Below are 27,318 nucleotides of genomic sequence, written 5' to 3' on the forward strand. Positions count from 1 at the left end.
AGGGCACAGTATGACTAGGGGTGTCAGGCAATTGTGAAGACAACATTGCGTGTGCTCCTAAGCACTCAGTGTCCTAGGGCCGCTCTAATTAAATCAATTACCCTGTAAGCCTCAGTGTCCACTCGACACAGAAGAGGAAAACACACACTAGGTAGTATCAGAGGCCTTGCTAAGAAGCTATTAATCAGTGGGTTTTGGCCTCAAACTAAAATGCATTGCCCCTGGAAGGCCTCTGTGAACTTGTCCCCCGCTGGAGGCCTGAGCATCCATAGACAGAATTACCTCCCTCGAGCAGCAGACCTCAGGGATTGTGCTGAGAGACCTAGAATCAGGGAGGAAAGTGAGCAGGCAGGCTCCAGTAATCAGAGAGAGGATAGATACCACCCTAGAACTCTTGTCAAGAATCCCACTCTGGTGACAGCTAATGTTCTCACTCACAGAGGCCTAGAAAGCACTTCTCAGAAAGCCTAGGCAAGGCTACTTTCTTCGAGGCCCTGAGGAAGAGATTCGAGGCCTCAACACACTGTTCCTCTCTGTAGAGCTCCCATACTCCTGGGGCCCCACAAAGCTTGTTCAACTAATTGGCCTCTCTGGCTTTCCAGGCTCCTTGGTGTCTGGCAAGAAGAGGCTCTGGGTAGCACACAGATTTCACATTGAGCCCCTTGTTGCCTGGGACACACTCAGCCCATTGGGTTCATCCTCTTCATCCTGCTCAGCCTCTTTCCCAGCCTCAGCACAACCCCCAAGCAAGGGAGGACTGGGAAGGTACTGGAGGAGCCGACCGTTCCGCTTCATTTCCGCCAGCTCCTTGGCACAGCAGCTGGGTGTGTTGGTCTCATAAGTGTCGTGGAAAGTGTTGTAGTCCACCTCATAGAAGCCCTTTTCCAAGGTGAGAACTGGTGTGAATCGGTGACCCCAGAGCACCTCTGTGTCCATGTAAGAGCTCCGTGCTTGGCAAGTCATGCCTGGGGAAACAGAAGCCACATGCATTAAGAAGCATCCATCCATCCATCCATCCAGCCAGCCAGCCACTTATATGTACGTCTATACATCCAGTCATCTATTCATCTGTTCCATCATCCATCTACTCATGTAACTATGTATTCATTATCTGTCCATCCATTTACTCAATCAAACCAATATTGGGCCATTAAATCATCTGTCCATCTATCTCTCTGTAGTGGCTTAAATGATAATGGCCGCCGTAGGCTCATATATTTGAATATTTGGCTTCTAGCTAGTAGACTGTTTAGGAAGGATTAGGAGGTGTGGCCTTGTTGGAGATGTTACTGGGGGTTGAGAATTGAGGTTTCAAAAGCTGATGTCGGGCCCAGTCCCCCCACCCTCCTCTCTGTCTGATACCTGAAGATAAGATGTAAGCTCTCAGCTACTGCTCCAGCACTATGCTGGCATGCCACTGCCATGATACCTCCCATGATACAAATGGACTAACCCTGTAGAAACTGTAAGTAAGCTCCCAAGTAAATGCTTTCTTTCATAAATTGCTTTGGTCATGGTGTCCCTTCACAGCAATAGAAGAGTAGGTAAGACACCCTCCATCCCTCCAACTATCTATCTAGTCATCAATTCCTCCAACAATTTTTCAAGCATCTCTTGAACTTCTTTGTGTCAGGGACCTGGAAGGTGAGGCTGAATATGAGATGATCCCTGTCCTGGAGGAGCTCAAACTACTATGAGGGAAGAAAACAACCAATGAACAAGTGAGATTCTAGAATACACTTCTGGATGTTAAAGAGAGTGGGGGAAAGAAAATACGTGCAGACAAGGACATCAGTTTTGAAAGCGGCATTTAGGAGTATCAGGCTGAGACTGGAAAGGAGGCAGGACCAGGGTTTGAACAAGATAAGTTCAGGGTGAGGGAACAGAGAGAAGCAGGCAGACATCACAACACAGGGGAATAATTTTGGGTGGACATACACCGGAAGTGTGTACACTCATGAACACATACATGTATCCACAAACAAGCATGCATACACGTACAGGAAGGGGAGCAAACTAACACCCAGCCTGGCTTCTAGATCTGAGGATGCTCCAATGCATCTAGTTCTCTGAGCAGCCCTGCCATGGCTGGGTTATTTTTAGGTGTTGCTTCCTCTCCTGAGAGGGAGGGCCGTTTTGTTTATGGATGAGGAAGCCTCTGTGCTTAAGGTCACAGAAAAACAAGTTTTTATTTCACATTCTATCCAAGGAAAGACTAACTTGTGCTCTTTAGATACTGAAGGAAAGCCTTCTCCAGGTCCCACTTAGCTCCTCTCCAGTTCCCACCTAGGCCTTCTCCATTTCCCACTCTAAGCCTTCTCCGGTTCCTAACTAGGTCTTCTCTGGGAGAGGGATCATACAAACCAGAGCAAAACCAAAAAGCTGCTTTCCATTCACCTGAGCCTGGGTCCCCCAAAGCATCCGTCTCTTTGCTCTCAGGGTGATACTTGCCCGACTCAGGACTATCCATTCAGGCCTCACCCTGGTTGTATACCAATGAGCCCAGCAGAGGTAAAAACACCCAAGCTGGATACTGGCCAGTCTAGACACCCCACTCTGTCCCTGCAGGCTTCTGAGACTCTGAAAAGACCCTAGCACAGGACTCCTACAAGAATACCTGCAGAGGTCCCATAGGACTCTTCCTATTGTTCTTTCTGTTTGTCCTTTAGGGAAATGGCATAGGCTAGCCTTTAGCCAGAGACCCTGGCTGCTTGCAACTGTTACCTTTCAATGAACATATCAGCTCTGAGTCTCATCTGTGGCACTCAGTTAGTTTTCCCACCAGCACATGATACCGACCCTCTTCATTTGCAGACAAGACAAGCACATTGCTCAGACTCACATAGGAATGATATGGAAGAACTATGCTGCTCAAACTGGGCCTGAATTCATGCCAAGGCTGGGTTCCATGAGCATGACAATGGAACAACTCAGGTCATTTGTGAGTAGGTGGTCTCAGTGTCCCTCATAGTTCCACAGAGAACATAGATTAGCTAGCACAGGTTGTGTTAGGGCAGGATGGTATAGGATAGGACTTTCAGGGAAATGTGAGAAGATCGGGCAAACTGGCTCAGCACCTACTCCCTCTGCTGGGTGGTCTGTGGGTGCTCTCCTATGGCACAGCTGGTCGTAGAGAACACATCACCAGGGATTCATGAGACTGTTTATGGCTGATCCTCTCTTCAGGACCTCAGAGAAGAGCTTCTTCCCTAGAAAATGGTCCTATGTTCTATGCTGATCGTGTTACCAAGGACACACTGACCCTAGAGTCCCCATGTACACGAATCAGCTTCCTGCTTCCTGACTGCCCTCAGCCCCAGGGGCTCCTCCAGCTGCCACCATATGCTTCCTGGCTAGGCTCCGGCCCTCCAGCAGATGGCCAGGCAGCCTTTGGCACAGTCCCTAGGGCCTGCCATCACCCTGCCTGACTCCGACTTGGAACTGGGAAGGCTTATAGAGGTCCTGTCTGAGGCCTCCAGCCAGTAACCAGACACCCAAGGGCTGACAAGGTACGCTTGTCCACCTTTAACAAGCCTCTAACATCTTAGGGTCCAGTGTGGTGTGTAAATAAAAGCTGGAGACTTGTAACTGAAAGCCGGAGTATGAATGCTTAATGTCCACCTAGGCCTTTTGGGGTCCAGTATCCGTATCTGTAAAAGGGATGAAAATCAAATAAATACTATTTGCAAGGTTTTGAAGCGGATGTAGTATTCTGAGCCTGGGTGACTTTTGAACAGGTCAGCACTAGCATTAGTACACTGCTCAGTCCACCTGATGAAATAAGGAGACAGAAGGAGAAGGAGGGTGGATACAGCATCTATCTGATGGGCTCTCCTTCCCAAGAAGCAGGAGGGCTGACCATGAGGGTAATGCCTGTGGCTTTTAACAGATCCGGAGGGTAGATCCTCTTAAACAGAAGGGTTGTGGGGGAATACCTGTGAACTTAAGAAAGGCTGCATACTGGGTACTGTCTGAACTAGCTAATTTTGTAACACAAGCCAGAGTCCCCTGGAAAGAGGGAAATCTCAAATGCCTCCATCAGATTGGTTTGTGGTGTGTGTGTGTGTTGTTGGTGTTGTTGTTTTGTTTAATGATTGTTGTAGGAGGATCCAGCCCTCTTAGATGATACTATCCTGAGACAGGTGGGTCTGTGCTGTATAAGAAAGCAAGTTGAGAAAGCAAGAGGGAGCAAGCCAGTAAGCAGTATGCCTTCATGGTTTGTATGGAGTTCCTGTCCTGAGTTCTGCCAGTGATGGACCTAGAAGATGAATAAAGAATAAACCTTTTCCTCTTCCAAGTTGCTTTAAGTCAAAATATTTTATCACGACCCCGACAGGGGTTGTATATCCTATGTCCTGAATAACAGATGTTTACATTATGATTTGTGACAGCAGTAAAATTATGAATTATAAAGTAGCAACAAAATAATTTTATGGCTGATGGGGATTACCATAACATGAGAAACTGCATTTAAGGATCATAGCATTAGGTAGATTGAGAACCACTGATGTATAAAGCTACGAAATCTCACTCTAAAACATTGCCACCTCTCTTACTCAGCCCAGGTTTCCACATCACTTCATGCATGTCTTAGGACAGGAAGCATTTTGTCCTATTGGACATGAGGGCTGGCTCTGGGATCCTCCTGGCTTGGTAGTGCTTTTTTACATTTAAGCTTCTGTTTCTAAACCATGAACTTCTCTTTTATGGAGGTGTTAGAGGCCCAATGTTGTAATTCGTATTTAAAATCTAGAACCATGCCTAAAAGGTGGTGAGTCCAGCCCGTGTTAGCTATTGCAGGTGCTCTATCTTGGGTAACTGCTCCTTGGGTCACATTAGGGATAGAAGTACCCTCACTGTCATCTTGGGATTCTTGCACACAAACTTGCACCTGCGAGAGCCCCAGCAGGCTAAACTCCACGGAATAGGAAGGGGATCATATAGTTGAGGAGGGCAAAATGTCTTACCTGTTGCTTCTACCATCCCTTCTAGTATGACCACGACTTCGAACTCTTCCTGTTCCAGTTGAGCACGAGACATCTCCCAGAAAGGGCTCTTCTCATTGATCTCGTGGGAGATGATGAGCGGAGAGACCAGGAAGAGGCGGTCATCACCGGTGTCAAAGCCCACGTTAATGTCAGTCTGGTTCAAGGGGATGAATTCCCCTTCTTTGGTCTGCCGGGATTTGATAAGCTTGGCACGGATGGAGGCCTCCACGATATGGGAGTTTCGGAGGTCCCCTACCCGGAACATGAGGCACAGTTTCTCATCCCGCATGGAGATGACGGCATTGTTGGAAAACATGAGGGTCTCTGCTCGCTTCTTTGGCTGGCTGATCTTTACAAACATACACCCCACCATGAAGGCATTAACAATCGAGCCCAGGATAGCCTGCACCAGAAGGAGTATGATCCCCTCTGGACACTTCTCCGTAATGACTCTGAAACCATACCCAATGGTCGTTTCTGTCTCAATGGAGAACAGGAAAGCAGACACAAAACCGCTAAGGTTTTCAACACAAGGGATCCATTCTTGGTCACCCACGTGATCCAGATCACCTCGGACATAAGCAATGAGCCACCAAATGAAGCCAAAGAATAGCCAGGTGATGGTGTAGACCATGGTGAAGACCAGAAGGTTGAAGCGCCATTTGAGGTCCACCAGGGTGGTGAAGAGGTCACTTAGGTAGCGGTAGGTTTCCTGAACGTTGCCGTGGTGCACGTTACACTTGCCTGTCTTCTCCATGTAGCGCTGACGTGGCTTCTTGCCTTCTGCCAGCAGGCGGGTGCGGTCCGTGGCAATGGGGATGTAATCCCGAGCCTGTTTGGGAATCTTCTTGTGGTCCTGGGAAGTGACTCCTATCTCCATGTCTTGATTCACAGCATTCCTAAAATCACCGGCCATAGCTGAGATACAGTGAATGAAAATGACAATAGTATTAGTGAAGTGCTCTGCCCTGATTAGTACAGATTTGGAACTGGAGGTTACTTCCTTCTGGGAACTCTCACGGGATTGTCATTTATAATGACATTTACAATTTATAATCTAGTCTTCTGGAGTTAAAGATTGCAATCCCCATTATTACTATTTTTTAATATGTATGTATGTTTTGCCTGTACAGGTATGTACAACATGTGCATTCCTGTGCCAATGGAACCAGAAAAGGCATCAGATCTCCTGGGCATGGAGTTACAGACAGTTGCCAGCTGCCATATGGGTGGTAGGAATGGAACCCAGGCTTTCTCCAAGATCGGCCAGTGTTCTTAACCACTGAGACATTTCTCCTTCCTCTCACGTGGATTTCTAATATTTTGTTAGGATAGAAGGTCCTCAGGAACAGGATTTTGTGCCTTTTCATTGCTTGCTACATTCCAGACACCTGGGATAGATTATGTGACACACACTATGGTTTAACAGCACCACCGTGTGAAGAATGGAAGGATGTATAAGAAAGCAGGGGAAGATCTGAGGAGTGTATGAAGGCTGATGTTGGATTCCTACTTACCTGTCCCCAAGCCTGTGCTGTCCTTTAAAATCCTCTCTTTCCTTTCTTTTTGCTGGGGATCCTCTAGCAGCTGACAGAAAGGATGAGGCAGCATGTGTCTGGTTCAGTGAGTGGTCACTCCTACTGTCTGAGTGGGGAGCCTGGCCGTCTGAGTGCTTATTGAAACGACAGACCACTGTGTAGATGCACCCGTGAAAAATCTGATCTAGTTAGTCCTGAGCAATTGAGACAGATGGATTGTTCGTACCCCAAGGCTTTCAAAAGGACTGCTTTTAGAGGGCATGCCACTTCAAAGAGACACATGGAGACTTGGAGTGTTGCATCTATTGCCTTCTTGGCATTCTACACAAGCCCACTTAAAATGCTTTGAGACTCTGATAAAGACAGGGAAGAATGTGAACCCCTCTGGTTACTGAGAACAGCTTACTGGGGGTGGGGGTTGGGGGGGGCAGGAGCTGAGCTAGGAAAATGCAGCTCCATTTTCTTGTTTAATCCTACCACAAGTGATGAGATGGTTATAGCCTGTCCATTTTTCTTTTACTGTTAAAGTTATTTTTGTCTATCCTTTATTTTAACATAGTCTCAGGTTGATTGGGAGGCTACTGTGTAGCCCAGGCTGGGCTCAAACATGCACATTCCTGTTGAGGCTGTGGTGCTGATATGGCTGGGGTATGCCACCATGCTGAGCTAATCTGTCCATTTTTTTTTTCCAGTTGAGGAAATGATGCTTGAAGCAGCATTTAGCCAATATAGGTTTGGAATCCGGTTTTACCTTGCTCTAGCCCAGAGGCTTAACCCTAAAGACATGATGGTATTCTGTGGCTCAAACTTTGGATAACAGACTGCTAATTTCAGAATTTTCTTTGAGCTCTGATCCTGGCATATGACACCATAGGGGATCCTAGGTAAACATTTTTCCTTGGGTTTCACAAGAATACTCTTTCTTGGGTGTATAATTCTCACAGGCCATCATTTTCTTTGTTGCACTGACAAAGAAACAAAATATCTTTACCCCTCTGGGACCCCCTGAGGTAACATTTTTCTCCTGCAGGCTTGAATCCAGCACACACTCTGGACATTCACCCTGGGCTTTGGTATGTTTCTCTTTGGAATCCAGTTGCTGGCACTCTCTTGTGGGAGGTTCTCTAATGCTGGTTTTGAGGATTTTATAGAACTACTTGGAACCATTCTGGTAAGTGTTCTATAAACAGATAGGTAGCCAATTAGAAATTAGCAGGCTTGGCAGACGTGAGGTTTGGAACGCTTTTTTATAATCAAGATCATGTGACACCTAGGGCAGGAACTGTAGGGCTCTAGTTATTAGTCAGAGGAACAGGACCTGAGTCAAATCTGGTTCTTCGATGGACATCCTAATTCTCTGAGAACATCTGTTTATAACTATTTAAAAGCTGGTTTCAGGTCTACTAGTGTGTATTCTATACACACCAGTGCCAGCTCCTGTAAGAGTCAGTCAAAATTAGCCCACTAATCATCTGGACAGGAAAATTCCTCTTGGAGAAGATGTTGTACTAGTTAGCTTCAGCTGTCAACTTGACACTTTTTAGAGTCACCTCAGGAGAGCGTCTCACTTGAGAGACTGCCTATGCCAGATTGGCTTTTGGCCGTGTCTGTGAGAGACTGTCTTGACTGATGATTGGTACAGAAGAGCATAGCCCACTATAGGTGGCACTATCCTTGGACAAGTGGGTCTGAGTTATATAAGAATGCTAGCTGAACATGGGCCAGGGAGCAAGTCAGAGATTAGCTAGCAACCAGTATTCTTTTGCTTCAAGTTCTTGCCCTGAATTCCTGCCGTGATCTCAATGATGGAAGGTGACTTGAAAGTTATAAGCCAAATGAACTCTTTCTTCCCACAAGTTGCTTTTGCTCAGAGTATTTTATCAAAGCAAAAGATCATGAACCCAAAACATCTGTCTATTTCAGGTCTACTAGAAATAGTGTGATCTGTCTACAATATACATTGACACAATGTTCTTTTTGTTCATTGTTTGTTCTTACCCCTTGAGGGTGTCCTGTGCTACTTTGTAATAAACTCTGTCTTCTAATTATATTCTCTACATATTGTATGAATTCTTTTTGGCACAGATCACAAGACTGTAGAGATGAGTGGGGACAATATCAAAATACCAATGACATAGACCACTGAACCATCTGCTCCCATTGGCCAACCAAGGTAATTTTGGCTATCCTGAGAAATCTTATGACTCTAGCACATCTTTTCCTTTGCCACCTAGGTGGCTACAGCAATTTCAAGGTAACCTTTAAAAATGTCATATTGAAGACTCATGCTTTCAAGGGGCCATTTGTTTCAGACATCCATTGGCCATTTCCACACTGCACACAGCCACCTGCTCCCTGCTCTCAAATGTGGCATTTACAAAGATAAATGACGGAAGAAGGAAAACGTGTGGACCATCTTTACGGAGCACTATTTAGGATTTTGTTCCACCCCTGGGTGAGTCTGTGTACCAAGAATCTGACCAGAGATTCCTAAAGCTGGTGACCCCAAAGCCCCTGTGCTCCTGGGGATCCAGCTGTGATAGCCCACATAGGTTCCAACTGAAGTGTTGCAGTGAGTTCTAACCACACATGCTGGGCAGGGCTACAGCAGGGCCATGAGAATGGCTAATCTGGGCACATGGGAAAGTGTACTCTGCCTTCAGCTCTGCTGATTTTCTGTATCGTTTCTTTACTATTTTTTTTCTTAAATACCCTTCATGCCATCTTATAGGAGAGAGCCCGGTGGTGTACTAGAAGCACAATGGTATTTTCTAGGACACCTCTGCCCATGTCTGAAAAAGTTTTGCTCTACGAGAAGTCTGCAAGTTTCTGAGTTAAGAGCCATGCATACAACTAAAATATTCCTTATGGCATCCAGAGTGTGATGACTAAGTTGTAGAGTCTTTGGTCGGGTTAAGAACTCTGTAGGTCATTAATGAGATAAAAGTTTGGGCTTCTCTATGAGGATGTATTCAGAGAGATAAACCTGAAGAGGGGAGACTCACCCTGATTGTAGACAGCAGTACCCCGTGGTCATCCCAAATTTAATCAAAAAAGGAAGGAGACAGCAAACTGAGCCCTGGAAGTTCCTCCCCTTCTTTGACTTCTGATCTGCCCCAATGTGAGCAAGTTCTCACTGCTGGTGGTTCCAGCTGCTCCTCCGGCTGTGTCTTCTCTGCTGTGATGGGCTACACCTTCAAGCCCAAGCAAACTGTTTCTCCTGTAAGTTACCTCCAATCCAGTGTTTGATCATAACTACCAAGGGTAGGACTTGGATTTGAGCTCTATATGCACAGACTCGCTCTGTGGGTCATTGAAAAGACAGTTTTATCTGTGTCTGCCTCAGTTTCCCTTGCTATATAACTCAGCTACTGTTTTCTTCCCCCCCCCCTTGCCTGAGGGGCCATTATGGGGAACACTACAAAGGATACAAATATTAGTAAAATGCAGTCCTGTGCCAGATAATAGTACTATGATCAACAGCAGACTGCATAGACAACACTGGCCCCCTAAGACAATGTCGTACAGTAATACAGCCTGCTCTTGGCTGTCTTAATTTGTATAAACAAGCTCTACAAAATCACCTAATGGTGCGTTTTCTTCAGACTATATCTGTGTGGTTAAGCTGTATGACTGTATAAATTTATAACCTCTCCCACCTTGAATTTAAATGGAATGTAATGCTCAATTATCCCAAATTTTAAGCATACAGAGAGAAGAAACATCTAAAATTCAAGCACATAAATTCTCAGTGGTGTTTACAATGTGGGCATTAAGCTGCTTGACCATGGAACCATTATTACACAGATTTCTTTAAAACTTAAAAGCAGGCTGGTCCTGGAAAATCCTGGCCTCCATTGCTTGTGTGCCCAGCCATTCAAAGAGATTTTCAGGGACAATATGGGAAGACTTAAAATCAGGTTCTAGAATTAATTTTACATTCATTAATTGTGGAGCTACTAAAGTCCAACCCCTGAGCGGGGAGCTAGACACAGAGTAGTGGAGCAGGCAAACACGGGCTCAGCCTACCATCACATCTCAGCCCTGCTTCTTTGACTCCATAGTGTGTACAGAGCTGTGTGTACCAGCAAGGGAGGCACAAAGGCACAGGATGGCCAAGAGGCACGCTGAGTATCCTGGCTGCTCTCTTTAAGCCCCTGATCTAACTGAATCCTATTACACCTGGTCACGCTGTCACTGCTCATATCTTCTGGTTGCCCCTTTTGCCTGTGGATGGGAAGAGTTACTAGAACACACTGAAAGGTCTCCACAAAGACAGCTTCAAGTCCTGCAAAGAAGGTTAGTCCCTTTGATATAAAACACAGGTGAAGAGACTCAGAAGAGGCCAGATCAAAGGAGCTGTATTTGAACTGGTGCACAAGTGAAACTGACACTCGTTAAATAGACCTTGGGGCAAAGGATCCCCCGAGACATCCAGCACAGTGCAAAAAAGCTCAGGACCATGGGGTGGTCTAGGATGTCAGGAGTCCAGGAGTCTCTGTGTAGCAATCTGATAAGAGCAATACTCGCTTTTTTGGACAGAACACTGGATTAAGAGTCTTAGTTTCCCACCTATGAAAATGGGAGTCACAAACATCTTACTGGATTCTTCCTTTCTCTTTCTCTAACATGTGGTAGGTTACCATCTGAATGCTTTAAGATTTGGGACATGTGATAGACCACATTAGAGAAAGGCATACAGAGGAGGATGTACTCATGTCCCTGTTTAGAGATCTGGGTACTATACTGGGTAAATCTGATTAAGTGTGCTAGGTATTTAGAGAAGCTTTGAAAGCAACGGAGACCATCGATGGTGGCCAGGAAAAGCATCATCTTTGCTCAAATGTAAGCTTTAAAACATCAGATGAAAGGGTAGATGTTTCAGAGCTTTACTGAGGCCTATTAATGGACCATAACTTCCTTCTAGTTAAAAAAGTAATCTGTAGTCCAGATCTGCAGTAAATATTAGAACATGATACACTATTATCTCCTCCTTTGAGAGTTAATGTTGAAGCTGGGCATGGTGGCACATGGCTTTAATCCCAGCACTTAGGAGACAAAGGCAAGGGCAAGCAGATTTCTGTGAGTTCTAGGACAGCCCAGTCTATATAATAAGTTCCAGGACAGCTAGGGTCTTGTAGAGAGACCCTGTCTGGAAAATAAATAAGGAAAAAAGTTAATGTTGAGTCACTGGCCAATGGGATCCTTTAGATTTCCCTTCCAAAACATCACACTTGACTACTTATACTCCATACCCTTGTGGTAAGGCTTGTTGTTGAAGACAACACTTATGTCAAACATGGAGAAATTGACCTGGTGCCCAAATGGAAGCTTCACCCCTACTGACTAACATTCATGTTGCTGGAAGGTTCTCCACATGCTATCAGAGGAGAAAGGTAATCATCAGTATCACTCAGTGATATAAACTCTGCAGCCTACAACAGAGACCTGCCTGCAAGATGGGCAATAGTGGCACAAATGTAATGGGTCCTACCAACCACTTCTTCAAAATTGGATTTAATGACTACTCTATAGTATTAATCCATACTGGACACTGCTAAAGAGGCCAAGAACTAGACTAGATAGACCATGGACCTTGGAGGAAAACATGCTACTATTATCGTGCTAAAGAAACATGGCAATAAAAGCAATAAAATGATTCCTAATAACGTATTACTGAACCCATAGGCCTGTGCATTGCTCAACCTCATGAGAGAAGCTTCTTCTTGCAGTGGTTTGGAATTAACACAGAGACCCACAACTGCATAACCTGCAGGAAGTAAAAGACTGTATAGTACTCAGTCCTAATGAGATGTCTTTATCAATACCACCCCACCACCCACCTACTCACCCCCACCACCACTAAGGATTAGGGATCTTTATGGAAGAGAAGGAGAATGATTATAAGAGCCAGAGGTGTGGATGACTCCAAGGAAACTGTTTTCCAGACACAACGGAACTAATACATATATGAACACACAGAGGGTGTGGCAGCATACATAAGACGTATATAAGTTCAAGCCAGACAAATATCCCAGCAGCGAGAAGGGAAAAGGACACAAAGTGCTATCCCTAACACAGAAACTCTTCCCACCTGATGTCTGCTGGGAAGGTGAAACTCAGCGAGAAAAGAACATGAAGTTGGGTGGGGAGGGAGGTGGGTAAAATCTGGAAGGAGTTGGGGAAGGGGAAAGAATATGATCAAAATTTGATATATGAGAAAATATAAGAACAACAAAAGAGTTAATCCAGCTAGGCCTGTCAGTCACTGGACAGGAGACTATCCCACAGGAAAGCTGATTCTGGTGAAGGCTTGCTAAGTCAATTTAAGGGACAATTACCTCTAATGGGAAGGACACACTTATATTCCAATGTGGCTACTTTTGACATTTCTGCCGTGGGACTGGAGAGGTGGCTTATTGGTCAGGAACACTGGCTGTTCTTCCAGAGGCCTTGGGTTCAATTCCCAGCACCTACATGACAACTCACAACTATTTCTAACTCCACTTCCAGGGGATTCAATGCCCTCTTCTGACCTCAGTCAGCCTTGTCTGAATATGGTATACAGACATACATGTATGCAAAATACCCATAACATAAAATAAAATGCTTTTTAAAAATGCTTCTGCCATGTGCACTGCTAACCCTGCCCAGTTTTCTAAGTTCTAACTAAACAACGAGAACAATCACTTTTCCTTCTCTGTATATCATTTGTTTGTTTGTTGCTTGGTTGGTTGCTTGCTTGCTTGGATACCATCCGAAATCCTACCTCTACATTCCCTGACACTTCAGCCTACAGCTCCTCTTGTTTCCACCACAGAGCTGCTTCTTGAATTCTAATGTAAATGGCATGGCTATCTTGCTTCCTCTCACCTATCCTTTCTTCAGCTTGTCTGGCCTAGAGGTTTTCTTCCAAACTCGAATAAAATGCACCTAGAGCGTCCTTCTGAGTCTGTGTTTAAACTCCTTTATTAACAAGACTAAGGATCTACAAGAAGAACCCCAACTTCCTCGTAACTACTGCACTGCAGTGTTAAAATATGAAAATGCTCCAAGCAGGTTGGTGGCTTGCTCCTCTCGAATGTGCCCTGATTAGCATGGAGTGTTAAAGGCACTATAAACAGTGTCTATATCCAGTACAGAGAAGAGCATTTAACCAAGCAAAATTCTAAGTGCCCCATGATCTCTATTCCTATAGACACTCCTTGAAGCCCCACGACTTGGGGATTCTGCTCCCATGGTTGGTACAGTTTGAAGGTGATGTCAACCTGGTCTAATTATAGCTACCCTTTGAAGATCTTGGCTTTCCTAAAAGGCAGGAGTCAATAGGTCTCTTCTTTTCTTTAAAGACAGAAGGGTCTATACAGCAAGAAAGTGACTGCCTCTGGGAACACAGAAGAGATGGCTCGCAAGGCAGCCACAATCCTACAAGGACAGAGACTGTATGTCTCAGATCCCTAGGAGGAGGGAAGAGGAAGTTCTCTCTGTGAGAACTGAGCAGGGTCATGATCGCTGCGTGGCTGCACCTCTGATGCTAAGTGGATGCTGTTCTGAGACATTAGGTATGTGGTCGTCTGCTGTGGCAGAAATGGAGACAGGGCAGAGCTAGATGCTCAACGTAGGATCTACTGGCCACTAACCAGGTCACCTCAGTTCACAGACACTAAGTGCACCACTAGTCAAGGAAGGTGAGCAGGGAGTCCTAAGGTCAAGGACGGGAGCCTCGTGACCCCATGGCCTCCATATCCTTCATAGTGAGGGAGACTGTCTTTGTTTTGCAAAAGGGGAAAACTGGAGCTTGACAATCTCACCAAGGGCGCATGATGTGATTATTATTTTTAAGCCTCCCCCCAACCCCCAAGACTGTGCTGGTGAGTAAACTCTGTTTGTAAATTCAGATTTCTCCACTTTCCACACCACAGATAGGAACCCCTTGCCTCATCTCCCAAGACAGTGTCCGGAGAACTCTCTTAGAATGTTTCCTTTTGGCTGGTTTACTTCAGGCAGAGCTGAGGCAGAGACTGTGAGCAGTTTCTCTGAGGCTGGTCTGCACAGTCTATAACAGCTTGCTTGCTTCCTGTTCCTGAGATGCTACCCTTTACTGGGAACCTCCAGCAGCAGATGCTTTGGGGAGGAAGGGGCCTCATGGACAGTGGGGCCAAGAAAGTCTTTTCCGGAGAGCAGCTCTGAGGAGGTGAGCATTAGAATGTGATCCCCGAGCAGGGAGTTTGGGAGCCCTTAAGATCTGAAGCTTCAGAACTCAGTGAGAACCCAGGAGTACAGAGACCTGAGGCTTTCAGCCTGGCCTTGCAGAATGTGACAGATGGAGGTTTTTGACACCCTCCTAGCCCAGAAGGCTAGGCATGCCTACTGGGACAAAACACGAAGGACATGGTGGTACACACCTTTAATTTCAGCACTCTCGAGGCAGAGGCAAGTGGATCTCTGAGTTTAAGGACAGCTTGGTCTACAGAACCAATTCCAGGACAACCAGGGCTACACAGAGAAACCCTGTCTTGAAAATTCAAACCAAACCAACCAACCAACCAACCAACCAAACAAACAAACAAATAAACAAACAAACACAATTCTCCTCTCATATCTTTTCTGTCCCCCAGTCTGCTGGTGGCCGCCCAGCTGTCAGGAGAAAAGTCCCAGATAATTACAGACTTCTCCGGATGGACACAGAAATCATGGCAAGACTGCCAGACGCCAGGGATGGATGTGAAGAGAAGACAGAAGCACTGTCCCTGAAACAGTGGATTAGCAGGGCTCGGAGTTATGGGTGGGGGTGGGTTGGTACAATTTACTACTGGGTAAGGTCCATTCTCCTCACTTTGTGGTCTCTTCCTTAATGAAGGCCCAATCTATGCTCCCCCAGCCCCAAGAGCCTGTGTGTAAACCACACCAAAAAATTGGCTTTTCCCTAGGGGCTAATCTTGATTTTCCAGCTTTTCAAACGTATTCTTAAATTGAAACACTTTTTTTTTTTTTCTCAGTCTGAGGCTTAATGGCACAAAGACCAGCAGAAATAAATCTTTAAAAACCCAACAGGGACTTCACTGAGAAATCTCATCATACTGCAGCAGTTGAGTTTATCAACTTAGGTGAGGTCTATTCTTGATTTCCTGGCTGGTATGTCTAGGTGAATTTGGGTCATAGCACATAAGGTACTAAGTATAAAAATTCAAGGGAACGAGATGCAAGACTTTACCCAGCCAGCCAGCCAATTAGTCAGTTAATGAGTTCCCACTGAACACCTGTGTTTTTCTGGGCTTTGGAGGTAGAAGAACCTAGAAGCTCACCACACCAGCTTTGATATGCCTTCCATAAATGGAGCTATTGTTGGGTCTGGGGTTTTTCCGAAATTTGAGTCCGCATTTTTTTCCCAAGGTATCCCAGTGACATCATTGCTCATGGCCTTCAGTATCTTCCTGAGAGACAGGGCTACCTCCACCCTGAGTGCAAAGGGCAGCCAGCTCTGGTTCCAGGGATCTCTAGTAGGCAAGTGAGTAAAGACTACAACTCTATTCTCTGCTTTCAACCGACTCACAGGACTCCTGAGAACACAATGACCAACAGGTCAGCTCTGTAGAGAATGACATGAAATCTAAGGCAGAGTTCTTAACTTGGTGTGGCTGAGGAGGTGAGTGAGGGTCAGCAGAACTTTCATACAGAGAGTGCCTACAGGAAACAGAGCAACACAACCTTGACATGAGGGCCAAACAGGAATAATGGCTCAGGTATCCAATACCTAGCCGGTTTCTGTGCTGGGTGCCTATGTACTGTATCTTCTCACACACACCTATGAAGTTTAGTTTGATTTTGAAATCACAAAAATCACAGTCAGTTAGCAGCTTGCTTAAGACTGCAGTGTCTGAGTGGCAGAGCCAGGTTCCTCTTGACATGCTCTGAGTGCTGACTGCTCCCCACCAACCCTCAGAGTCCGACCGAGTTGCTCTGTGCTTTCATGGCTTCAAGACAACCTGACCCAGCTTGCAGTCAGATGGACAGACACCTGATCTGTGTCAGGAAGCCAATTAAGATTGACTGCTGTGTTTCTCAGGCTGTCAGTGGCATGGCTGCTTCTTTGCTTGTTCTCACCGGGGCTGTCTTCTCTGCCCTCGCTCTTCCCTCTTGATATCCTGTGAGCCATAGGTCAACATCCCAAGTGTCCCTCATTGTTCCAAGGAGATTGAGAGCCCCTATGGTTTATGGACCATCAACTCTTCTGACAGAATCACTAACTCTGCCCTCTTTTTCCTCTAGGAAGTGTCTGCTTAGAGAGCAGATCCTACAAAGGAGACCATCAGCCATAGTTACAGGTTCCATCCTAAATACCCATCCCTGGGTTACTCTTCATCTGGGTGAGTCTGCCTCTACCAAGGAGCCAAGGCAAATACTTCACTCCTCCTGAATACTCTGCTGAGTGCACTGTGCATGCTGGCAGCAAACAGAAGCCAAGATGAGTGACGACCTCTGCCACCTACAAAAGCAAGTATGAGAGGCCACTGAGTAGCTGCTGTGCTGGGCTCCCTCTGGAAGGACACTGCATAGCTACTTATCAGACTGATGCAAATTGCAGCCTTTCTCATATTTTAATTCACATGTAATGTTTTCTCACACCCTGTTTTACATCTTTTAAATATGGGGACTCACCATCCCAGGCTGTCCTCCAGCCAAAGAGGATCTTGAACCTTCTGATCCTCCTGTCTCCACCTCTGGAGTGTGGTTGGGATTGTATGTGTCTCCAAATCTAGTTTGCATTGGATGATTTGTATAAAGACTTGAAATACTTGATTCTCTTTTAGTCTAGGAAAAAAGCAATTATCCAAACAGATGGTCAATGGTAAACAAAAATGTTCCAAGTTTGTGGGACATGGAAAGGCATGGTGGGGACTGTAGCAAGCCGTGTACACGTTCACTTCTGGAAGGATTATGTCCTGACAGTATTCTAGAAAGTCTGGAAGTGAAAAGATCTGAAGACGAAGCTGGGCATGGCGGCAAGTGGCTCTAACCCCAGCACTGGGGTGCCTGAAGTAGAGGGTGGTAAGTGTGAGTGCAGTCTTGGTTGCATAGCAAGTCCTTGACAAGGCTAGGCTAGGTAATGGGACTCTGTCTCAATTTTTTTAAAAAGCAAACTGAAAGCAGATATTCTATTTTATGTGGTGATAATGAACTCAACTTTGGAAACACTGTGCAAGGTAAAGAAAAGATATCCGCGGGGCATGGTCTGTCTTTTGTCTTTAGGCTGTTTCTGGGCTACTGAGCTGGAGAGGGTCCTTCTCCTCCCAGGAAAGGTAGATTGTACTTTGAGTGATGATGATCCTGGGACTAAGGGCTCAAGTGATGCACATGTCTTCCTCAAATCTTTTCTCTTCTCTTCAGTGCCACAAGCAGCAGCAGTCAGTCAGGGCAGAAGAAAGCAAAGGCTTCAGTCTGGGCATACTCCCCAATAGATAAAGGTCATGGGCTGTCTCCTTTGTTCCCACCAGCCCTGCCTACTCCCTACCACCTCATCCTCCCAGTCCATTCTGCCATGCAGTTGGCTTGCTAGGGCACCCTCTACCCCAAGAATGTACCTTTTCCTCACCAGCCAGCACCTCTTCTAGAGGGCTGCAGAGAGCCCACTAGGCACCCAGCCATGGTTCTGCATTTTACTAATGGTGGTGGTGGTGGTTCTCAATGGGAAGCGAGTTCTGATTGCAAATGCAAGCCCTTCAGGGACGCTGTAAGCACAAGAGAGTAGAGCAGGCAACCTCTCTGCTACCTTCTGTCTCAGATGCAATGGATGCCGATCACTAGCAGTCAGTCATGGTGGCATAGAAGGACTGTAGAGCTGAGTGCAGGTGTCAGTGCTTATACCCTGGGTGCTGCTATTTACCAGGGGCTCATGAAAACTCAGGAAGTGTGCGGTTTTCTTATCTCTGCTCTAAGCAGAAGGTCCTAGGCAGAGGCTCTCCCATAGCCATTGTGATAAGATTACATGTGGCTTTAGAGGAGAGTGAGCATAGGCCATGCGCCAGGAGCAGGGCAAAGGGCACTCAGTGGAGTGTAGAGCCAGGGACAATGTGACTCTAGGAATAGCTGGTGTCAGAAGGGACATGTCATCACCGTGGGCAGGGCTATGGTTGCTGGGGTCTGGGCTGAGAAGAGCTCCATAAAAGGGATCTGTGAGCAGAAGCCTGGGCTAGCTGAGGGCTCCTCTCCATCAGCTCTGCTCAGACTCAGTCCTTGGGGATGTGTCAGGCTTGCCTTCTCTTCTGCTCAGGATGCCCCCGGCCTGCACCCTAGCTGCCTCTGCTCCTCAGAGGAGAGCCCCCCAAATGGATTCATTGTAGGCCAAATTACTGTTGAGTCAAGATGGGGTGGAAGGCAGAGGACTCAAGTTGCTGCAGTTACTCAGCTGTGCCTCGTTTGGACTTATATACCAAGGCCAGAGCAACATCATTAGGGCATCCTTAGAAATGGGCGTTTGTGGTGTGGTCCCCATGGCTCCAGACTCTTCCCACTTTATTTTAAACATGTGTTCAGTGTATCTCTTGCAGCATGTAATACTGACTTCTTTACAGAAAAGCTCTGGAAGTGATGTGGTGTGTGTGTGTGTGTGCGCGCGTGTGCTCAGGCAAGTGCACACACTGACAATTCCGAACTGGGGGCTTTACCTATGTTAACTTGACAACACTGTGTAGAAAATATTATGTGTCCATTGTGTAGATGGAGACTGGGCTTCAGAGCAGGCAGGGAACACATTGGAGGCCATATAACAAGAAGTAGAGCCCAGCACTGAGCTGACTCTGGTCTGACTCCAGAGTCCACGCTTCTCCATTAGAATCTAGTGATCTTGGTTCTGAATTCTAATTCTGCCTCTCCTGGCTGCAGCTGTTCTCTGGGTCACTTGTTTTCCAGTAGGTCCCCACCCCTTGTCTCTTGCCTTGTGGAAACTGAAAAGTGCCCATGGAAATCATGGACTGAGGAACTGTTTGCCATCTTATCAGGTGATCCTATCTCGCTAAATCCCAGTGTAACATCCCTGCCCCCTTCACTTTAATAGGCATGGGTTCAGGGCAGGTGTGGTATGAAACAACACTGACTGGCATAACTATGATACAGACTTATCACTATGGGATAGCAGTGGCTTCTGCGGTTCTGTTGGGTTTTTCCAAAGTTCTTTCACTGGCACATGAGACTCTGATAACATTAGTAGAGATCCAGAGTAGAGGGACCCGAGAGAACACAGGTACTGCCCCTCATTCCTGGGAAGCTGCTCTCAGAAACATGGAGGAAGTAATGGGGACACTGAATGGTTCACAGCAGGCCTCACAGGTGGCCCTGACTTCTAGCTGCACAACAAAAGGGTCAGGTGGCTCCATAGTAGCACCAGAAGGTGAGCTTGGGGTCTTCAGAGCCTCGGGCTACCCAGTGAAGGTGGTAATTGGCTGCTGGATGCCACAACTTCCTTAGGTGATTCCCTATCAGCTGTCTAAGGAAGTCATAAAGCCTCCTACATCAGCTTCTGGGGGCTGGAGAGAAATAAGAACCCAATTAGAAGTGCCGAGGACTAATCACTGGGACATCTTGTCATTATAGAGAAAAAAATACTGAGAGTTTGTGATTAAGATAAAAAGCAGAGAAGGGACTAAGTAGTGTTTGTAAGCTTTTTAGGAAGACAGCCTTTCTCTCTGCAACTGTGAGAGAGGAGAGATCTAGCATCCTCCTTAGGGATTTCAATCCTTCAAAGTAAATACAAAGACAAAAAACAATGAGTTAAAAAAACATTTAAGTACATCCATGGGGAGGACTGACTGGCAGCTTCCTTAAACTGGGCTATTTTATGGCTTGCCCTGGAGAGCTGCTGAGGGTTACCCACAGCTCCTCACAGCCATTCAGTTTGATACTTGGCTGTGGTGTGCTTGCAAATTCCACAGGCAGTTCCCCACCCCCAGTCCCCTGCAGAAGATGCATGATTTATGTATAAAAGGGCTTGAAAGTCAAATTAATTCATTTTATATTTACCCCACATTTGTATCCATATTTTTTTCTTTTTAAAGTCTGCCATGTCTATGAAAGCAAATAGTGTAATTCTAATGCATTTCTTATTTGTAACCCTGCACTGTATGAATTCTGCATTAAATAATAAAGAGGATTAATAATTAAGTCAAAGTGAAAAACCCTTGTTTCCTCACTAAGGCCTGGGGTAGGGGGCACAGATTTCCTGGGCTGGCGCCAGTTTGTGAGGTATGACTAGAGAGTATCACACAGACCTGCAAAGAGGAAACAGCAAGACAGCAGATGAGGTGAATATACAAAGGTTTATGTGAAGGTGAAGAGCAGCATTGGGTGTGAGAGGGGAGCAAATGGGCCAGGCGTGGGGAAAAACCAGGGAGCCAGAGTACAGGAGGTATGGCCCCCAGAATTACAGCTGAAACCTACTGGGTGCATGTGGGTTCTGTACACTAATTACTAGCATTTCTTCTAGGCTCTGCCCCACAGTTACCTGGCAACAGCTGGGTATGCCCGACTCACTATAAAAGGGGCTGCTTGCCCTCTCCTCACTCTCTTCTCTTTTTTTCTTGCTCTCTTCCCCTCTGTCCCTTCTCTCCCTATTCCCCTCCCCACCTCCATGTGTTTATGGCTGGCCTCTACTCCTCTATTCCTCTACTCTCTCTCCCTCTCTGTCTCTACTATCCCTTCAACTCTCCTCCCCATGGCCTAAATAAACTCTACTATATACCAGTTGAGTGGCTAGTACCTCAGGGGGAAGGGATAACTCAGCATGGGCCTGCAGAGGCACCCCCTTCCTCCTCAGCACCATACTGCGCCACCATCAAACATATTCCTTCCTTTTGTTTTTATAGAACACATCAACTACCAAGCTAAGACTTCTTCACTGTGATGGCCCTGTCTAGGCTGACCCAACCTTGAGCCTACAGGAGGAAGGGAACAGAGACTCCACATCTAGTTTCTCTTTCCTTCTTTCTGCCCATACAGTGCTAAGGATGAACCAGACTTGCTGCATGCTAGGCTGTATCACTTTGTGCTAAACTGTGCAAATCCTGATTTCAGTTTCCAATCTGATAAATAGTCACAGCCCAGTGTGATCAGGCCAGCGGCCAGGTCAGCCTCAGCTGCTTGCTCTGCCTGGACAGACAGTGGTCCCTGCCCTTCTCCACCACACGGTTCACCTGCCAGGACAGCCTGTGGAGGAGCCAAGCATGAGAAGACTTGATGGCCCATGTGAGTTACAAGTGATCGTGAGCTTCCAGATACAGGTGCAGGGAACCAAATTCCATTCCATCCAAAGAGCAATACGAGTTCTTAACCACTCTCTATACATCTCCTTGACTTTTTTTTTTTTATTTAACTAAACACACCACTACTATATGACTTAGAGATTGTATTACTGGGCAGTTATTGTGGGGAAAAATAGAAACTTATGTCACATAAAACCAGTTCATCAATAGTCACAGAAGCACTGTTAATAACAGTTCTGAACTGTGACCAACTCAGACGCCTTTTAATGGATAGATGACTATATAAACTGTGATGTTTTCATACAATGGACCTTCAGCAACAACACACACACACATACATACATACATACTACACACATACATACTACATACATACATACATACAGACTACATATATACATACATACTACATACATGCATACTACATACATACATATTACACACATACATACATACTACACACATACATACATACTACATACATACTACACATACATACATACTACATACATACATACTACATGCATACATACTACATACATACTACATACATACATACTACATACATACTACATCCGTACATACTACACACATACATACTACATACATACATACTACATACATACTACATACATACATACATACTACATACATACATATACACAGAGAGACATACACAGACACAAAGGAATTCAAATCTCCAAGTAATTGTATTGAGTGAAAAGCCAATCCCCTAAAAATGAAATAAGAGGCAGATTAGTAGCTGCCAGGGTTGAGAGGTGGGCAGGGTGACTGGGTACCTATGTGGTGATCTGGAGAAACATACAAGATCTCCATGTATATGGAAGAATAGGTTTGTAGCCAACCATTTCAGTTTTGCCATATGTTCGTAATGAGAGAAAGCGGGTAAGGATCTGGTAGTGCATCCTGATGGTTATTGCTTACACTGCACACAAATCTACAATGATCTAAAAAAAAAGTAGTTTAATAAAAGAAATGAGAGAACGATGAACGTAGTTTTTAAAAATATAGGTGGGGGTGGGGGCTAAGATACGAAGGCCCTGAGGGACAGGGTGATCAAAGAGAGAGGACAAGGGGAAAGATGAAAGGTGAGGAAGGCCAGAGGTGTGTGTGTGTGTGTGAATAAAACGGTACTGGTGTGAGTGTTTATCAGAAGTGGAGGGAGAGGCAGAGATGAGGCGGGGCTAGGCTCCCCAGGACCGACATGCTCATCCCGGGGTGCCCCAATTCTCAGGCTCTGCTCTTCATCTCGTTCCCTTACTGTCCTGGGTCTACTGGTACTCACTCCTCTGCAAGCCACTCCTCCTGGCCAAGCAGATCTATTTTTGCCAGGCCCTATAGACGCCTTCCCTGCACGCCTTCATTGAGGCTGCCCTGCTAACCACTCTCTACCTGTGTCTCTTTTGTCACCTGCCAACTAGGCTGTAAGTCACACCCCCTCACAGGGTAGAGCAGGCAAGGTGTACAAATGAGTCTGTCTTCTATCTCAAGAGCTTGCATAAGGCAGGAGCTTCCCTTGCGGTCTGAAGGGATGTGAGTGACTGTTAAGGTTCACGTGACGAAGATGGGTTTACAAAACAAGCAAGCCCACCTGACGAGGGCAGGGAAGGCTGCTCTTCAGTGAGGTTTCTGTGCTGCTATGAAAGTTAGCTGGCTGTCATGACAGTTTTTCTTTGTAAAGGGGCCTAAGGACCTGGACATCCATGGTTTCTCTTGCATTAGAGACAACTACCTTCTTAGGGCAGAGATAGTATCATATATGGGTCGCTCTTCTGATCCACTGTCCACCAAGCTTACGTATCAGAGCTGGTATCAAAATGGCTGAGGGATGGAATCTTAGAACACTGGCTCAGTCCCAAATGGCAGCTGAGTCTGTTTGGTTCTCGCTTTGCCCCTTTCCCACTAAGATCTCCCTAGTTGTAAGATTTGGGAGCCTGGGATGGGAAAGAAGCTGAGAGACAGGCAGCATTCCCAGCCTAAACAGATAAGTCAGGGCCATGAGGAGGTTCCTGCCAATCCCAGCCCCTCTCTGTCTCCTTTATCATCTCCCAGAATCTCTGGTCAGCCTATGCACTTGCCCTTGGAGACCAGGAAGAGCTGTTGCTACCTGCTAACTGGTCAGATTATCCCTGACCTTTGCTCCCAGCCTGCTCTGGTCTGGACTGACAGTAGAACTTAATATTTAAGCTCTAGCCGGGATCTCCAGGGTCCTGTGTTAAAGGTTTGGTTCTGACATTTAGCTTTAACACGGCTCTTGGCAAAGTCTGATGTCACCCTGGGCTCTGTTGACAATAATAGCTCCCTTATCAGAAAGTCAAGGTAGGAGTAACTAGACACCCAGGACAGCCACCCAGTTCCTCCCATTGCATTTCCTCTCCTGGCTTTTAAAATAATTTCAAAGAAATACACTTCCTAAATTGTTTTAGAAAAAAAAATACATGCAGGTAATTTTATTCAAATTTCTCCTTGTAATTCTTTTTATCTAAACTCCCATTCTCCTGTCTCTAGAGGGGAAGAAAAGGAAGACAAAGAGAAGGGAAACTTTCTCCATGGCTGACAAGTGTCGTAGTAGTCAGGGGCCCCTCAGAAACACTGCCTCTCAGTGACCATTTCACACACAGTGAAAAGCTTAATCTAAAAATGGCCACACTGAGCCACCCATAGGTCCCTGCCCCACCACTCAATTTTGTCCTATTGTCCTCCACCCCCAGTCTAAAAATCTGGTCAGTAGTGGCTTGGAAAATACCGGCAAGCTTTAGCTAACGTTCTCTTAAATGGAAAACAACCCTGCCCAAATGATTACATTTGAAAAGCTCCAACAATTATTTATTCCTGGTGCATTCTAGGTGATCATCTGGATGCTGAGCTGATTTTAAATAGCGTTCGGAAGTGGATGGAGTTTTCAGGTATTTGAACTTCCAGCATACCCTCCCGTGGTGGCTTGACCCCAGAAGGTATTCAGAATCTCAGCATCATAGAAGGGAGTGGGAACCAGAGACTGAACACAGTGCTATGTAGTAAACTTCATCACAGATGACCACAGTAGCCTTAGAAGGCTCCTCAATTCAATTCATGGATCACAAACCCAGTCATACACTTGTCAGGTCCCTAAGGGGACCTCGCAGCCTGTGTATCATGTGCCAGAGGATGTAAGGCCAACAGAATGCAATCACAAGGATATATTGTTATATCCATCTGACCCACGAAAAGAGGTGTTCTGAATATCCAGGATGTGGAAGGCAGCCTCAGAGGACTCTATCCTGGGGAATCCTTCTGAGATCTAACTTTATACAGAGTAGGAATTTCTGTATTGGGACAACTCTGGACAGAGGCAGAAAGCTCTGGGCAGAAGAGATGACCAACTCCATTCATCTCCTGCTCTCCCTCCTGCCTTCTCTCCTCCCACAACTGACCTGCTTGCTAGATGGAGCATAGAACGCACTCATTTTATGCTTAAAGCAGATGTGCTCTTAAGCAAGAAATGCTGCTTCTGAGTGCCCAGCCAGCAGTAGGTAGCCATCTTGGAGAGGCTACATCAGAGTGATGGGCACTTTTTTCTGTCAGACAGCTAGGTTGTAAATATGGGGAAGATCCTGGGTGTTGTTGGAGGATTAAGTTATCTCCGTGATAGTACCTCTTCCATGGTCTGATACTGCCATGCTCCCAAGTACACCCTGTCCCCTAGGACTCCCACTGGAAGCTGAGCCTTTTCCTGTAAGACTAGAATATTCCAGACCTGTTCAAAAGTCTATGATCCCAAGGAGTCTAGCCAAGCCTTTGATGGTACAGCTCAATTCAATCCTTTTTATAAATCTCACAGCATCACTTTGCTCTGTTCACCTGCCAGAGCCTGGGAAACCCTGGGATAGAATTCAAGACTGCATTCATGTGAACCAGACATGGTGGCTCACGCCTCTAATCCCAGCACTCCAGAGGTGGACAGATTTCTGTGAGGTCAGTCTGGTCTACATAGTGAGTTCTAGGCTAGGCAGGTCTGTGTAGTGATAGCCTATCTCTCAGATAACAAAGGAGGTGGAGAGAGACTGTATCTAATCGAAGGTATGGATCCCGGGAAGCTAGAACACCTTACAGTGTTAGTCTTTAATAATAAGTTCAGGATTTGAAGCCAGGAGCTGGTGAGGACTGTGAAGATTAGAACCTCCCTTTAGGGTCCAAGAGGATCCTTTTGCTTTAGTTCCCTCTAGAAAGCAAGACAACCTAGTTCTGCCCCACAGGGCTTGCATCCAGGGCTTGCAACCCCGTCCCGGCTCAACATCCTGGTTCTGTACGTATTAGCTGCTTTCCCCTACTTCTCCAAATGGATTCCCATGCCCCGTGTCACCAGCAGCTTGCTTATGATAAAAAATTGCTATACTTTGGAGTCAGATACTGATGAGAATCTCCTGTTGTAAGCTCAGTTACTCACCCTCTCCGGGTTTCCATTTCTAACCTGTGGAACAGGATTGCTAGTCTCTGTTTAACTGAGAAGAGTCAGAGTGAACATGCACGTTCTGACTGTTTGCCTGGTGTTTGATAGGGCCCTGGGCTCTTGGTATGGATACTGGGCAGGCTAGAGCCTCCTCCACTGCCTTTTGGGAATATCTCACGAAATTTTGAGGAGCTAGCACTGAATGAAGTCTGCTTCACAGTCCCAGGAAAGAAAAAGCCCCCTCCCAGTGGCCTGCCCTTGCATTTGAAGGAGACCCTGACAGAATCAGGGGCTACGGAGTAGATCTCCAAGGAGAGACACCTTCAAGAGAAAGCTACAGTGTAATTGTCTTCCTCCAGCTTTTATCTTTAACCCTTCTTTTGAATGATCGCAGAAATGTTTTAAAATGAAAGAAAGCATATAGGTAGTGACCAACGCTGACAGGATTGGTACTACAAAAGCACTTTCCCAATTTGATTAGAAAGCAGCTGGGGCGGAGAGTCTACGGTCCAGGGGTTCTCCCTACCCGACCATCTCTGTCAGCACTTGAAGGTAGAGAGCTCTTTCTGGGAGCAAGGTTCTCTTTATCTCCTCCCAAGGCCTGGCCAGGCAAGCCAAAGATGGAAGGTTTCCCTTGCACAGGTATCCGGGTCTGGTGCTGGGAGCAGGGCGTTTACAGTCTTGGGGAGCCTGGACTCCTCATCTTGGGGCGGCCGGCAACTAAGGCCAGTTTCAGTTTGATGAACTTCGGACCGCCGGATCTTGTCCACATCCCGTCACAACCGGACAGGCTCCGGTAGGGGGAAACCTGTTTAGAACCACAGGACCCCTAGTGAGGGTCCGGCTTGGGGAGTCCCTGGACTGAGGAGGGACGCAAGGGAAAGGAGACAACTTACTTGTAAAGCTGAGAGCTTCTCTGAACCCTTGGGGCTAACTTCTGGCGATCCTTCCAAGGCGGTGCAGCTGGCCCTCAGGATTCTCCAGGGGATTCCCTAGCCTCAGGCATTGCCGACAATAGGGCAGCCGCCCTGAGCCACTCTGGTGTCGCAGGTCCAGCTAGCAGAGGCGTCTAATCCCCCGCCCCTTCA

General features: G+C 46.3%; 1 protein-coding gene and 1 long non-coding RNA gene across 2 annotated transcripts; one reads left to right on the forward strand and one right to left on the reverse strand.

Annotated features, from left to right (window-relative positions):
- Nucleotides 1–648: 648 nt before the first annotated feature.
- LOC114616691 (G protein-activated inward rectifier potassium channel 4) lies at nt 649–27,318 on the reverse strand. The gene is made up of 3 exons (XM_028762123.1): nt 27,127–27,318; nt 4,968–5,906; nt 649–965 (listed from the first exon to the last, which is right to left on the reverse strand). The coding sequence occupies exons 2-3, from the start codon at nt 5,902–5,904 to the stop codon at nt 649–651; spliced, it is 1,254 nt and encodes a 417-aa protein (XP_028617956.1). The 5' UTR covers nt 5,905–5,906; nt 27,127–27,318.
- Nucleotides 7,574–8,877, forward strand: LOC114616692. Its single transcript, XR_003710674.1, has 3 exons — nt 7,574–7,697; nt 8,612–8,699; nt 8,839–8,877. It is a non-coding gene; the product is annotated as an uncharacterized LOC114616692 (long non-coding RNA).

Source organism: Grammomys surdaster, unplaced genomic scaffold (assembly GCF_004785775.1).
Source record: "Grammomys surdaster isolate TR1022 unplaced genomic scaffold, NIH_TR_1.0 332988, whole genome shotgun sequence".
Lineage (NCBI taxonomy): Eukaryota > Metazoa > Chordata > Mammalia > Rodentia > Muridae > Grammomys > Grammomys surdaster.

Bases quoted from the DNA above. Each gene is read 5' to 3' on its own strand.
- LOC114616691 (XM_028762123.1), bottom strand. From the start codon at position 5,904: ATGGCCGGTGATTTTAGGAATGCTGTGAATCAAGACATGGAGATAGGA. The intron at 966-4,967 runs GTAAGACATTTT...CTGTTTCCCCAG, and splicing joins AGGGATGGTAGAAGCAACAG to GCATGACTTGCCAAGCACGG.